Source organism: Aptenodytes forsteri, unplaced genomic scaffold (assembly GCF_000699145.1).
Source record: "Aptenodytes forsteri isolate BGI_AS27 unplaced genomic scaffold, ASM69914v1 Scaffold485, whole genome shotgun sequence".
Lineage (NCBI taxonomy): Eukaryota > Metazoa > Chordata > Aves > Sphenisciformes > Spheniscidae > Aptenodytes > Aptenodytes forsteri.
In genome coordinates this window covers 404,353-418,439 of record NW_008795525.1, presented here as the reverse complement: position 1 = coordinate 418,439, position 14,087 = coordinate 404,353, and the positions used below count along the sequence as shown (strand labels likewise).

At 45.7% G+C, this 14,087-nt stretch overlaps 1 protein-coding gene and 1 pseudogene across 1 annotated transcript; one reads left to right on the top strand and one right to left on the bottom strand.

The window, feature by feature from the left end:
- Positions 1 to 2,386, top strand: part of LOC103901163 — a 6,216-nt pseudogene extending 3,830 nt beyond the window's left edge.
- A 9,233-nt stretch (positions 2,387 to 11,619) lies between these two features.
- LOC109279530 (olfactory receptor 52B2-like) lies at positions 11,620 to 12,565 on the bottom strand (the record flags this gene model as incomplete). The annotated part of the gene is given in 2 exon segments (XM_019472771.1): positions 11,620 to 11,955; positions 11,957 to 12,565. Coding segments are annotated over 2 exon segments (945 nt in total), but the record flags the coding sequence as incomplete, so codon positions are not given.
- Positions 12,566 to 14,087: the final 1,522 nt, after the last annotated feature.

Genomic DNA, 14,087 nt, shown 5'->3' with positions numbered 1-14,087 from the left:
TCCTTCCCACCGGCAGGCAGGTGTTCAGCCATCTCCAGGAAAGCAGGGCTCCATCATGCGTAATGGTTACTTGGGAAGACAAACGCCATCACTCCAAATGTCCCCCTCTTCCTTCTTCTTCCCCCAGCTTTATATACTGAGCATGACGTCCCATGGTATGGAATGTCCCTTTGGCCAGTTGGGGTCAGCTGTCCTGGCTGTGCCCCCTCCCAGCTTCTTGTGCACCTCCAGCCTGCTCAGTCGGTAGAGCACGGGAAGCTGAAAAGCCCTTGACTAGTGTAAGCACTGCTCAGCAACAACTAAAACATCGGTGTGTTATCAACATTATTCTCATCCTAAATCCAAAACACAGCACTGTACCAGCTACTAGGAAGGAAATTAACTCTATCCCTGCCGAAACCAGGACACTTCCAATGATAAGAAATTGATGCATCATAAATAATGTAGACAGGAGAACTTCTTAAGACGGTCTATAGTAGGTGATTTCAGCCTTCATTCCTTGATCATTTAATATACCTTGAAGGATACTTGGATCAACTTCCTACGAGATTCCTAGAGAATGCAGAGAAGTAAACTGCTGCACAGCGCACACAACCACGTCCTTTATCAGCACCCTTTGTGAATTCTTTGGGACTTATGTCCATGACCGATGGTCTCTAATCTAGTCTTTACGATGAACAAGGCAGTTGTTGCTTTTACATTTGGCATGCACAATGTCCCCCACCTTCCTGAAATAGCAGGAAACTCTGTCCCTGCCCACCTCACAGTCATTTACATCCTGGCATTAGCTTATGCTAACATATGGTCCATAGAAAGAAAACCAGCCTTTTATGTTTGTGAGGAAACGTTCAAAACCTTCAGGACACCTTTGTGAGAAAAAAGTCAAAAAGCTGATGCTGCTCAGCCAGACTGAGTGCTGGAGGTCACCTGTCCCTCCAAAAGCACAAGACCAGGGGTAGCTGTTGTAAATTATAAACAGTCTTTACAAATAAACAGTTTGCTTTACTTCTGCATTAAGACTGCTTCTCTTTCCTAGGGATCCAGCGTCTGACAGCTTGGGATGGTAATGGCCTAAATCACTCAGATCTTTTGTGCAACTGAAGTGCTCCAGGAGCCACAAGTACCAAGGAAGGCGGCTCCAAGCAGCAGCCAGCACAGCCTGGACCACTTACGTGCAGTGCCAAGCCCACTGGATAGCATGTGCATTAACAAAAGCATAGTTTCCCTGATGTTTGAGTCGCCAAACCTTGCTGCTCAGTTGGTTCGATCCAGTTGCAAACAGCTTTCTGCAGTAGGTATTCATATTTGCAGTGATGACTGTGTCAGATTTACACAAGAGCGTTGCACTGATTTTCAAGAGCACTGCTTGGGAGTACTGTGCCTCCCCATCGCTGCCCCACCAGAGCCTTGTGTCTAAATAATCAGCTGCCAAGTTTTGCAGTATTGTGTGCCACTGTTCCATCTGCAGTCAAACACAGATCACCAAGTACATTGCACTTTCCCTGCCAACTCTTGGTAATTAAACAATATATGACTGTCTTGTTTGCAATTAATTTCTCCAACTTTCTTTATGTCAAGGGCTGGGAAACCTAGACTGAATGTCCCTGTGCCTAGTAAAGACCTGAAAACCACAGTATCTTTTCCAATAAACTGCATGCAGGCAATTCCTCTTCCTTATAGCACATCAAAAGACAGTCTGACCTTTTCCATGTCCTTTAGCAGATAGTAAACTGGATCACCTCAAGGTTATATTTGTTGTGCAGCTGAAGCTGTGAGCACAGAGGTACAGATGCAGACCCAGAAGCATAGATGTGAATCAAATTACTTGCTTGCTTGCATACAAAGCAGCAGGCAACTCATTGAAAAGCAGACATTTTCAACTATAGCAAATTAAGTCCTACTGAGGCAAGCTAAGGCTGCTGATAGAAATTACACTGTGCATTCAGCCTTTCTAAAATCAGGAAAGCTTCTTTTGCAATGGGTTAATTCATTCATGTGCTAGGCAACCTCTCCCCTCTGCAGGTACGTTTGTGCACATGGACAAAAGGGACAAGTTTTCAGGCACAGACTTTCCTCTCCAGACCTGAAGACAGGCAGTTAAGTTGGTATGGCTCTTATAAGCACGTCTTTTTTGTTGGTTTTCTAATCATGTTTCAATCTCAGTCTTGCAGCCCTTTGCACAGCACCTGAAGTTCTGAACTCCTGTCTTGCGTTTGCCCTGTGCCCCCTTCATGCCCAACAGTTATTGCTAACTCTGCATTCACAGTCACGGTATCTTTTTGTCCCTCCGTTGCTAAACCCCATCATTTACACCAATGAAACAATGGAAATTCATAAGGAAATCATCAGGATAACATCCCAAAACAATACCTGGGCTTGCCCCTGATCAGCCTTGGTCAGCTGCCACCCACTTGGGGGGGCTGCAAACCCCAGGAGCTGTACCTGGACGGCCACTTGATGGTGAAAGCTGCTCTCTTCTGGGTGCTCTGGCAATGTCAGCAGCAGTTCACAGACCCGTATGATCCTACCCAGTCCCTGTGGGGTTTTCTCACTTTCTGATTTCAGTGGACATCTCTGCCCATATTCCCTGTGCCAGAGACCCCATCCTCCCCTTCCCACCCAGAGGCTTTGTGCTTCACTTTCCCCCAAGGGCTCAGTGATAGTCTGAAGTCTCCCTTATTACCTGGGTCTGGACACCTAATGTTGGTGTAACACAAGATCTTGCCCTTTTGTCTCTGGGCTTCCACTATGTTTAGGATCTTGTCTGCAGTGAAGCACAGTGCTCCTTCCCCCTCCTTTGAGTATCAGCACTAACAATCTTCAGTGTTTGCAGCACTCGCATCTTCTTCCCTAAGTGTCAGCACATGCTGCCTGCTGGCTTGCACTGCCCTTGGACAAAAGCACTTCCATCTTTGTGGTGTAGGTCTGGTTATCCCCAGTTCCACCATCATCAGCCAAGAGGAATTCACACCCAGCACAGCGATGACTAAAGACTGATTCCTGCAAGAGGATTTGCATGAGAGAGGGGAGCTTTCTCAGGAGAAGGGTTGCCCAAGGGTCAGAGCTGCTAGCGCTGCCCAGTGCAATGTGTCCTCCAAGGTGTGGAACAAGTGCCACATGCTGCTTCTTGCAGGGACGTCCACTGCCCTTGGACAGCAGCCCCTGGGTTCGCTCTGCTGACCCCCAGGCTTTCTGTCCTCTTTCCATGGCTCTCAGCTTTTCCTCAAGGGTTTTAAGTTTACCCCATGATGGCAGGGCCATTTCTGTCTGCAGTGTGCAGATGACATGCGGTGCAAAGTCACTGTTCTGTCCCTCCTGGACCAAATGTCCACAGTAAGTTTTGTGGTGACCTGGGGTAGGTGAGTGGGATGTGATGGGAGCCGGGTGCGGTCAGCCAAGTGGTCCTTCCTGAGCTGTGTCCCAGGGAAGAGACATGTTGGCTTCCCAATGCACTAGTGAATGGTTCAAAGCTGCGCCAGGAGAAGTTTAGACTGGACATTAGGAAGCATTTTTTTACCGAGGGGGTGGTCAAACACTGGAACAGGCTTCCTAGAGAGGTGGTCGATGCCCCATGCCTGTCAGTGTTTAAGAGGCATTTGGACAATGCCCTTAACAACATGCTTTAGCTTTTGGTCAGCCCTGAAGTGGTCAGGCAGTTGGACTAGGTGATCGGTGTAGGTCCCTTTCAACTGAAATAGTCTATTCTATTCTATTCTAGTAAAACCCAGGAGACAGCAGAGTGGTCTGGTGGGACTATGATGCTGAGAGCTCTCCAGCTGAGCCAAGTACCAGCAGAGTCTTTAGAATCATAGAATCATAGAAACATAGAATCATAGAACAGTTTGGGTTGGAAGGGACCTTTAAAGGTCATCTAGTCCAACCCCCCTGCCGTGGGCAGGGACATCTTCAACCAGATCAGGTTGCTCAGAGCCCTGTCCAACCTGACCTTGAATGTTTCCAGGGATGAGGCAACTACAACCTCTCTGGGCAACCTGGTCCAGTGTTTTTCCACCCTCATCATAAAAAATTTTCTGCCTTATAACTAGTCTGAATCTACTCTCTTTTAGTTTAAAACCATTACCCCTTGTCCTATCGCTACAGGCCCTCATAAAAGTCTGTCCCCAAAATAAGCCTCTGGCAATGAGCCTCTGTGATTGATGTATCTTGAATCTTTCAAGTCCAAGACAAAAGTAATGGAGATAACAAAACAAATTCATATTCTTCTCCTTATAAGCACTTCCATTTGCAGCATCACTTTCCAAGCAGCCTGTTCCGATGTTGCCTGCCCTATGTGTGCCCTGGAAGATGAACTGAACCAGAGGCAGGCACTCCCAGGGCTAAACTGTCCAATTTCCACAGCCAAGCCAGGCTGATGTAAATCTGGCTTTGGTTAGACATGGCCCAGACCTGTGAGCAGAAGTATGCTGCATGACACGTGTAAACTGAAACACGTCTACAGCCTGGTAACTACTATAGAAAGTAATTATGGAGTAAGCAGAAATAAGGCATCGTTTGTCTTAGTGTTGGCTGAGGACCTATTCCAATTTAGCAGGCATCTGGGTGAGCAAGATTGCTTTCCCACACACAGAGCTACACACCTCACTGAGGGAGCCGGGACTGGCATTTCCTGAGGTGTCAATAGCACTGCAAATTAAGGCCCAGCGTTTGATTTTACCTGAGTTTTGACCTCTATTGATTCAAACCACTAGTAGAGTTGAGATGGAAGTGGATTTGCATTAATTTGATGAAGCAGTGCTGGTGACCCAGGGACCCCAGCGACGTTTCATACAGTTGCTCTGTTGGTCCAGGCTCAGTGGGATCCCGCTGGTGAGACCCCGCCAGGCCATCCACACACTTCACTCACTCAGAAAACGCAGGAAATCTTCCTCCTGAACATTTCTGCAGAGGCTGTTTGGTCAGTGACGCGGCTGTATCTGCTGGCAATTAAACTGCCGCAGGTTCGCCAGCTGAACTTAAAGGGGTTTATTGATCAGCAAAGTGTTGTTTATTCAATTCTCCAGCCATCCAGGAAAATTGCTTCTTTATTGTCCTCTAAAGAAGCAATGTTCAGGACAAGACACACGTTCCTAAAACAAACCTACTGCAAAATATCAGCCCAGATTTGACACATACATGCAAGGAGGTTATTGTGTTTTATATGAAGATCACAGACATGCAGAATTTTCAGTATTAAATTAAACCCAAATTAGTAGTTTGACCTAATGCAACTCAAACATTGCAAACCAAAGCCAAACTTAGATCTGTTTTTTACCTCAAAACTATATTGAATCAGTGATTCCTGGCAAAAAGAAATGCATCATCTCTGTTTTACAAGGGAACCAGCGACAATACTGTAAATGTGCTGTTTGCTGAGTGTTGTAGCACTAGTTTCTTTCTCCCTGGCAGCTTTTGTGACCGTGCTGGATCATCTTCACAGCAATTTTGCAAGGTTAGGAGCCAAGTGAGACTTGATTGGTTTTGGAACTGAGATAGTTTCTTTTTTAATTATTTTGTTGAAATCTGGGATGCGTAGCAAGACAAGGAATGTCAAGATCTGCACCAACAGAAAAGAAAGATATTAAATGCTAAAACAAGATTCTGGGGGCAGTTTTCATTACAACAGATCAGGCTTAAGGCAGAGCAGCTGCTGGATTTAGATCGTTTCTCAACTGCTTGTTTAGCACTGACTTTTTCTTGTGTTGTAGAAAATTTTCAGAAAAAAAGCATTTCTGTGTAGTGAAGCAAGACCTAGGCAGCAGAACAGGTGCAGTTTAAAGGCTCTTTAGATATCTTTCTTCAACAGCCAAGATCTGAGGTGCCTTCAGAGACGTTTGAGGATCTAACTCAACCTACATTAGCTGTGGTTTTGGTCTTTTCTATTTTGTATATGGCCACTGACTGCCAGTTGTCTGATCCACTCTGTGGGTGTCAGAGGCAAGTGCATCACAGCTTCAGACTGGTTGAGGCTGGCAGGGACCTCTGGAGGTCATTTGGGCCAACTCCCTGCTCAAGCAGGGCCACCCAGAGCCATTGCCCAGGACCATGTCCAGACAGCTTTTGAATATCTTCAAGGATGGAGACTCCACAACCTCCCTGGGCAACCTGTGCCAGTGCTTGACAACCCTCGCAGTAAAAAAGGTGTTTACTTGTGTTTAAAAGGGTTTTCCTGTATTTCAGTTCGTGCCCATTACCTCCTATTGTATCACTAGACACCACTGGAGAGAGTCTGGTGCCCTCATCTTCATTCCCTCCTATCAGGTATTTATACACATTGATAAGATTCACCTGAGCCTTCTCCTCTCCAGGCTGAACAGTCCCAGCTCTCCCAGCCTCTAGGAGGGATGCTCCAGTCCCTTCATCAACTTGGTGGCCCTTTGCTGGACTCAGTCCAGTATGTCCGTATCTCTCTTGTACTGGGAAGCTCAGAACTGGACACAGTACTCCAGGTGTGGCCTCACCAGTGCTGAGCAGAGGGGAAGGATCCTCTCCATCACTGGTCTTCCTGGTCCCAACCCCAGCAACAGGGAAGAGCTGGCTGAAAGTATTAACATTACAGCAAATTGCTCATGAATAATTTTATACAAACGATATATATAGGTAACAATGTGAGTAACATGAGTAAAATTAAGAAATAAAGTGTGCAGCTAGGTCCCATCAAGGTTGAAGTAACATTTGCTTACTCCAAAACTCAAGCAGCAGGCACAAAAGGGCCTTTTGGAGAGGTGAGCTATGTAGGGAACTTGAGCATAACGGAAGAAGTAACCTCCAAGTATTACTGAGAAAGGACGGCCAAGACACAAGTTAAACTGAAGGAGTTGATGGAAGGAAATTCTGGGAGATACCATAACTGTGAAGCAAAACTAAATCATCCACAGTTGTCTTTGTACTGCTAAAACTGAAAACAATAGTTTATGCACCACAGGTGCTAGCAAAAAATTAACATCAGTATTCTCAAATAGAGGAGAAAGCTTTGGCTTATTCTCTAATAGCAATAAATGTCATGCCTTTATTGACAGGAAACCAATATTAGCAGAAACTGACCATAAAAAAACTCATTGGCAAGAGCAATGGAAGAAAACACTCCAAGTGTGTGATCTGCAAATCAAATACTCAGGGTGGAGTTGGCATTTGCAGACACTCTGTCTAGACCTTCTGCAACAATGCAATGCCTCTAAAGCCAGGATAATGTCTGGTACCTGTCAAGCTGCTAATGGAGGGCTCAGTTCAGCTCTGGGAGATGTTGTCCAGCACTTTCTCTCTCCAGGACCAGCATTCCTCCTGTGTCATCCCTAATGCTGCTGATGTGCATATGACCTTTTAGGTCGTGACAGCTGCTTAGGCACCGTTGGCCATGGCTTTCAATCCACACGTGAGCTATGCCCCATCCTGGCCATGCCAGAAAGAACCAAAATGGGATTATCCATTCTCGGAGCTCCTGCTCCTGACCTGAAGTTGGAGCAGATGCAGTCCTGCAGGTCCCATGTGAACCACCACTCGCAGGACAACCTTGCAGGTATCACCATGCTGGCCTGCACAAACACCTTCAGAGGATCTAAGAACTGTTTCTGAAGACAGGGCTCTCACCACCCCATGTTCCCACCCTCAGCCTCCTGCCCATGCCCGCGTACTTCAAGGCCATGTCTGAATCTTATCGGTATTTTATATTTTGCCTCTTTTTCCCCTTCCTGCCCCTAACTGTAATTCCTTGAGCAACTTCATTCTTTAGGTCAGACAGGGGGGTTGCATTACACCAGGATACATATCCTAAAGATATACAGAAGGGCAATGTGGCCTCATCTGTCAAAACTGAAGGCTGGCGTGTTTCTAACCAAGCTTTCCTTGAAGTTTTGCTAGTGGCAGTCACAAACAGCTCTGAGTAGCCTCTCTCCACCCAAACCCCACTGAGGAGATGGGGATGCTCAGGGAGTCACACATCATCATTCTCCTCCCCATTTCAGATGAACCAGTGGCAGTAAGGGCTGAAAGGTGGCCTGAAAAATGTCTGTGGTTCCAACACAGTGGAAGATGCTCAAGCAGCAAAACAAAATAGCTCCCTTGCAAGCCATGGAGACAGCAGCCTTAGCCACAGGCTGTCAGATTCCCTTTTGAACTAGCCTGACTCTGCCCTTTTAAATTTCTGATTTGCAGCACACTTTGTGCAATCAGCCCTGTGTATTAGTAGAAGATTAGGAGTGGCAAAATTATTCTTACTGCATCTTAAGCAATGCTTAAATGAGACTGCCTCTTCAGGCAAACATATTCTTTATGGGTATTTAAGCTTGTAATCATTATCAGTTTCAAGCTAAGGGCAGTTAAAAATTAAAAATACACATTCTTCATATGACTTTCTGCATAAAAAAAAGAAACATTTATACAGTGAATGACAAGAAAAGGTAAGGTAAGGTAAGGTTTGGCCCCAAAGAATTTGGCACAACACCATCAGACACACTGTTTTCTCAGGAAGGTGAAGTTCGGTGCTGCTGGGAAGGTTAGTGCTAATGCCTCACTAGAGGAATGGCGCTTGGTTGCAGGAGGCAAAGGTTTTCCAGGACAGTTTTGCACACGTTTCATGTCTTTTTGTGATGCAGTCCATGTGCCATGTTCCCAGGTAAGCACATATGCCACTAAACCTGAAAACAGGACTTTGGCGTACAAATCTGTTTTGCACCCTTAGCCCATGGCAGCCGTGCCGCGGGCAGTGGTGCAGCACACCTTTCTGGTGCAGAGGCGTCAGCGGGAGGTTTGCTGTTGAATTCAGCGAGAGCAGAGCTGGAAGGGAGAGTGGAGGGGTGCGAGCAGCACTGGTTTAGAAAAAGAGCCCTTACCATGAAAGACCTTAATCGCATTTAGCTTTCTGAAGGGAGGCTTGATATACCTTAGGGAAATCACTTACCCTATCTTTGCTGCTCAAAATGAGAATAAATAACACTTCTTTCCTCCTGTCTTCAGAAACTGGCAGGCTCGTAGAGACTACAAATCCCCTGGTTCTCTTGTTAGGCCACTGTATCGTAGTTTGGACAATACAGCCATGACTTCTGCTGTAACATTAAGCTGCTACCATTAAATGAATGATAAAGTAATGATGAATTAAATACACATTACTGTAGAGATAACAATAAATTATACATGCACCTGCTACTGCAACCTCTTCTGACTTGGAGGCAAGCATCAGCTTTCTGATTCCTAACAGCCAGCTTTACAGAAGTAACATGGGTCGTATTTTTTACTTATAATTTCTTCATTAAATAACAATGCCATGCATTATCTCTGAGTAACAAGAAATGAAGTCAAACTACTGAAAGAAAACTATTATGTTCCACCTTAGAATGACATTAAATATTTTTTGGCTATTTTTAGATATAGGAACTCAAATGAAAAGGGCATTTTAGCAACAAAAGAGCTGACAGTAGATGTGATCAGTCATACAACTCACTGCACAAGGCTGCTCTGAGATGCTCTGCAGCCTTTCTCCAACTCTGCAGCTCTGCTTTGGGGAACACGTTGCTCTGATTCCTCCAGTTGCTGTTGCAAAGTGACGCCCAGGAGATTTTTAAGCTCTTGGCCAGGTACCCCAGGAAAGCAGCCACTCTGGAGCAAGAATATTTTTAGGATTTGGTAACAATAATTTGTTTCAATGCTTAGTTAATATCTACTTTCTAGATGCCAGAGTTTTCTCTAACCTATGCACGCACCATTACTCATTCCTGAAATGGAAGATCTGTGGCCCATAGAAGATGTGCATCGTTCTTTCGAATAGTTTGAAATTACCCTCTCCATTCTCATTGGTACGTGTAGCTCTTCTTTGCTGCCGCTGGTGCGTTGTTTGCTGGTTGCAGGACTCAGTTTCGCAGCGTCACTGCCAGACGCCCAGCCATCCCCGTGTGGTTATGGGTTACCCTGAACCTGTCGAAAGCATCTCACCCATGCTTACCGACGTGCTTCTGACACAGCGAGGGACACGGGGACGCATTTGCCTGGTGACTGGTTTCACTCAGCTGATGGCAGCAAGGTTTGCTGTTTGATTGACAAGAAAAGGTAAGGTGAGGTTTGGCCCCAAAGAATTTGGCAGAACACCATCAGACACGCCGTTTTCTCAGGAAGATGAGGTTCGGTGCTGCTGGGAAGGTTAGTGCTAATGCCTCACTAGAGGAATGGCGCTTGGTTGCAGGAGGCAAAGGTTTTCCAGGACAGTTTTGCACACGTTTCATGTCTTTTTGTGATGCAGTCCATGTGTCACGTTGCCATTTTAACACATACACTGCTAAACCTGGAAACAGGACTTTGGCGTACATTGAGTGCCAGCGGTGACGGCACATGCCACCGAAGGCAGGACACTTTGCTGCAGCACTGAGACTTCCACTGGCTCCCTGCTCTGGCAGCTGTACCCAGAAATTAATGCCCAGCACTGAGCTCCCCGAGGTGCTGGTGGGGTTTGGGCATCACCAAAAACGTCTGGTTAGCAACAAACATCTGGAAAGGATCCTCTGTTGGGGTGAAGTTTTCAAGCTGCTCATTTTTAGCCAGAGGGAGGGTGTCTGGTACACCAGACTGGTGGCCTCCAGTCTGGTGGCCTCACCAGGCTATTCACCTCCGACCATGCACACACCTGGGAGAGGCGGAAAGGAGGAGCTGTTCCCCTCTGGCCTGGCTGCATTTCCCTCTTCCAACCCCACAGGAGGTGCTGCCACCATCCCGCAGGTTCAGCCCCCGGGCCGAAGACCATCCTGTGCTTTCCCAGTGCAAGAAAGCAGCTTATCTTTCTCTGCAACTGTGATCCCACCTCATTCTCTCTTTCTGTCTTGCTCTGACCTGTCACTGAGTTCTCAGCTCCTCTTTAAAAAGGGCAGAGGCAGCGGCTTCTCATAGGGGCAGCTTTTTGGGGTCCATGAGGACAGGACACTCAGAGCACTAGGAGAGTTTGCCTGAGCAGAGACTGACATTTCTGGAGCCAAAGGTACAGCTGGGATGCCTGATCTGATGCCTCTGAAGCATCCCCCTCATCTATTATAACCTATCTTATTAAAAAATAAATTTTCAGGTGTTCTTTTGGGAACAATTTTTCACTTAGGTGTTTACTCAAAGGATGGTCAAATAATATAGTTAAGGAATAAAGAGGCACCATGCATGCTAACGTGCAACACTTGCTTTTATTTCTGTGTTATTCTTTTTGGAGACTTTTTCAATACTATGAGTTTTAATAAAGAAGCAATTCCTAAAATGAACTCCATTACACACCTGTGATTCAGAATAACAAGTTCATTACATGTCTTTTCACCTGACTGCAGAGAAAACGGATGAGATGTAGACTTATTGTCACACTACAGTGAAAGCCACCTGCCTCCACCTTGTAGGGGATTTCCCACGAGTGACATACCTGGGCTAGGTTCTCGTTTCTTTGATCACCCTCCTTCCACCACCAATCAGAGATCCTGACTTTTGTCTTTGTCTTACAGTTTCTACAAACCGTTGGGGAAAGTGATGTGGGGATGTCGGGTGTTCTGTATTTGACTATGATAGCAGAAGACTTAGGCCTGTTGCCTGAAACAGTGCAAAGAGAGCATTTAGGGTGGGGAGCTTGGAGTCCCACCAAGGTGTTTGTCACTTTCTGATAGCGACATCTCACTCTTTTTCTTGCAGCAAATGACTCTTGGGGCAGATGAACAGTTTCACAACTTTCTCTTTTATCTGTTGTGTCCACACACCATACACAACAGGCTTCAGCAGTGGGGGGAAGAGCACGTACAGGTTGGCCAGCAGAATGTGGATGTGGTGGGGGATTTCCCAACCAAAGCGGTGCGTTAAAACAGTGAAGAAAGCAGGAATACAGAAAAGTAATATAACACAGACATGAGAGCCATAGGTGTTTAAAGCCTTGTGATGGGCAGTCCTGGAAGGGAGTCTGAATAATGCCAGAAGAATTAAGATACAGGAGACAGCAATGAGTACAACATCTACCACTAATCGCTGCAAAAGGCACTGCGAGGCCATAAAAGATATTGATGGGGGTGTCAGCACAGGCCAGCCAGGTGATGCCCATGTGCTTGCAGTAGGTGTGCGGGATGACATTGTGCCCGCAGAACAGCAGCCTTTTCAAAGGAAATATACATGGGAAAATGATGCAGAAACTTCTCAGCAAAGCCACCAGCCTGGTTTTGACAACGGCTGACTGGGTTAGCACTGCCGCGTAGCACAGGGGGTAACAGATGGCAACAACCCAATCAAACACCAGCAGGGTGACAGACTCTGCCGAGAAGCTGAAATGCAGGAAGAACATCTGGGTCAGGCAGGTGACAAAGGAAATCTCCCCGGCACAGAACCAGAACAGAGCCAGCATCTTGGGCAGAGTCATGGTCGGCAGCATCAGGCCAGCGATGGCCAGCATGGACAGGAAGAGGTACACGGGCTGGTGGAGGCTATGTTCTGTCCTTATGACAAACAACACAACACCATTTCCTAGCAGGGCCGCCAGATACATGGAGCAGAATGGGATCGAGATCCAGATGTGCAACTTCTCCATGCCTGGGATGCCAGCCAAGATGAATGTTGCTGGCGCCAAGCTGGTAAGATTGAATGGTGGTACGTTTCACCTGAAAGCAAAGGCAGAAGACACTGCAGAACGTTATTTTAGATGCTTAAGCTCCTCCATCACTACCAAATGTCTTGTATCACCTTCTCTGATCTGCTAATAGCCACAGCCAGAGGTATGAACCCGAATTATGACGACCCGTGGTCTGCAATGTGCTGCAGCATGTACTTATACTCCTATTATGTGTAAATGGCAATGTCCAAATTTTCTCCTCACTCGATTTTAATACGATGTAAGTGTATTTTTCTTCCAAGTATTTCCACTTAGACCAGAGTGAATGGAGAGACAATCAACTCTTATTGCACAAATACCTTAAATTGATGTTCTGTAAGTCCAGAGTAGAAGGAAGAAGTTGGGCAACGAGAGAGGAAAGGTCAAGTGTTTGCAGGGATGCACAAGATGTTCTCAGACTTCAGGAACTGCAGAGGGGATAATTGGGAGTTTTAAGGTACCTGGACTCACACTAGGTTAGAGAACAAAATTAGCTCTAGGTTTGAAGTTGGCTGCCCATGTTCCTTCCTTCTCCAAACTTCTCTCTCCCTTTCCTTTTGGTTCTGGAACCCAGTTCAACTTGCTTTGCACGTCTTTTTCAGTGTGAATCTAGCAGAAATAAAATTTAACCAGGCACTTGGAAAGACCTTTGTGTTAGGGGAATACCTGTGTGAGATGGAGTTCCTCCCTCCAGCCAAAGAAAGGGATGCCCTGGAGAGGTCTAAAGAGCGCTGGAGGCTGGATCAGACCCAGACTCACACAAGTTAAAATGGGATGTGACTTCTTCTCAGCAGCTTCTGCAATAACAGTCAGATCTTAAATATAAAAACTCAAAGTAGGAATTGCCCATAATGCAGCCAAGATGAGAAAGTGATGCAAGTGCTTAAAAACAAAACTGTGAGGTTGCTGCATACCAAAATATTGACTCCATGTATGAGAAAGCAATTGTATTTTAAATAACAGATTTGATTCCCTGTTCACGCTCAGTGAGAGAGAGACACATTTCACATCTAAAATATCCTGAACCAAGAAAGTCCAAGGAACCTGCTCCGTAGAAACAAAACATGACAGTGGACTGTCGTTAAAAACAAAATTAGTCAAAATAATAGCTATCTAATTCTTTAAATGATTTAAAACAATTCAGCATAAATATTGCATGAAATAAAAATATATGTGATGTATTAACAGACAAAATATTATTAATGCTGATAGCATATATATTCTGTGCTGCCATACCAAAAGCTAGTCATCTCTTGCAAAATGCAAATGTTAAACTGCAAATAAACAAGGATCCACGGCACCTGCAAGTGGGAATTCCAGTGCAACCAGGAGCTCTGCACCAGAGGAGCCTCTCAGCATTAGACCCCCTTCCTCCAAAATCTAATCGCCACTGTAAAACTGTATTAATACAGATACAGCTCTAAGGATGCATCTCCTACAGCTACCCCTGAGCAGTCCCTCGGATTCTTCTTTCCTAAAGTCTTTTAATCCTAATTTAAACTAAAAGCTA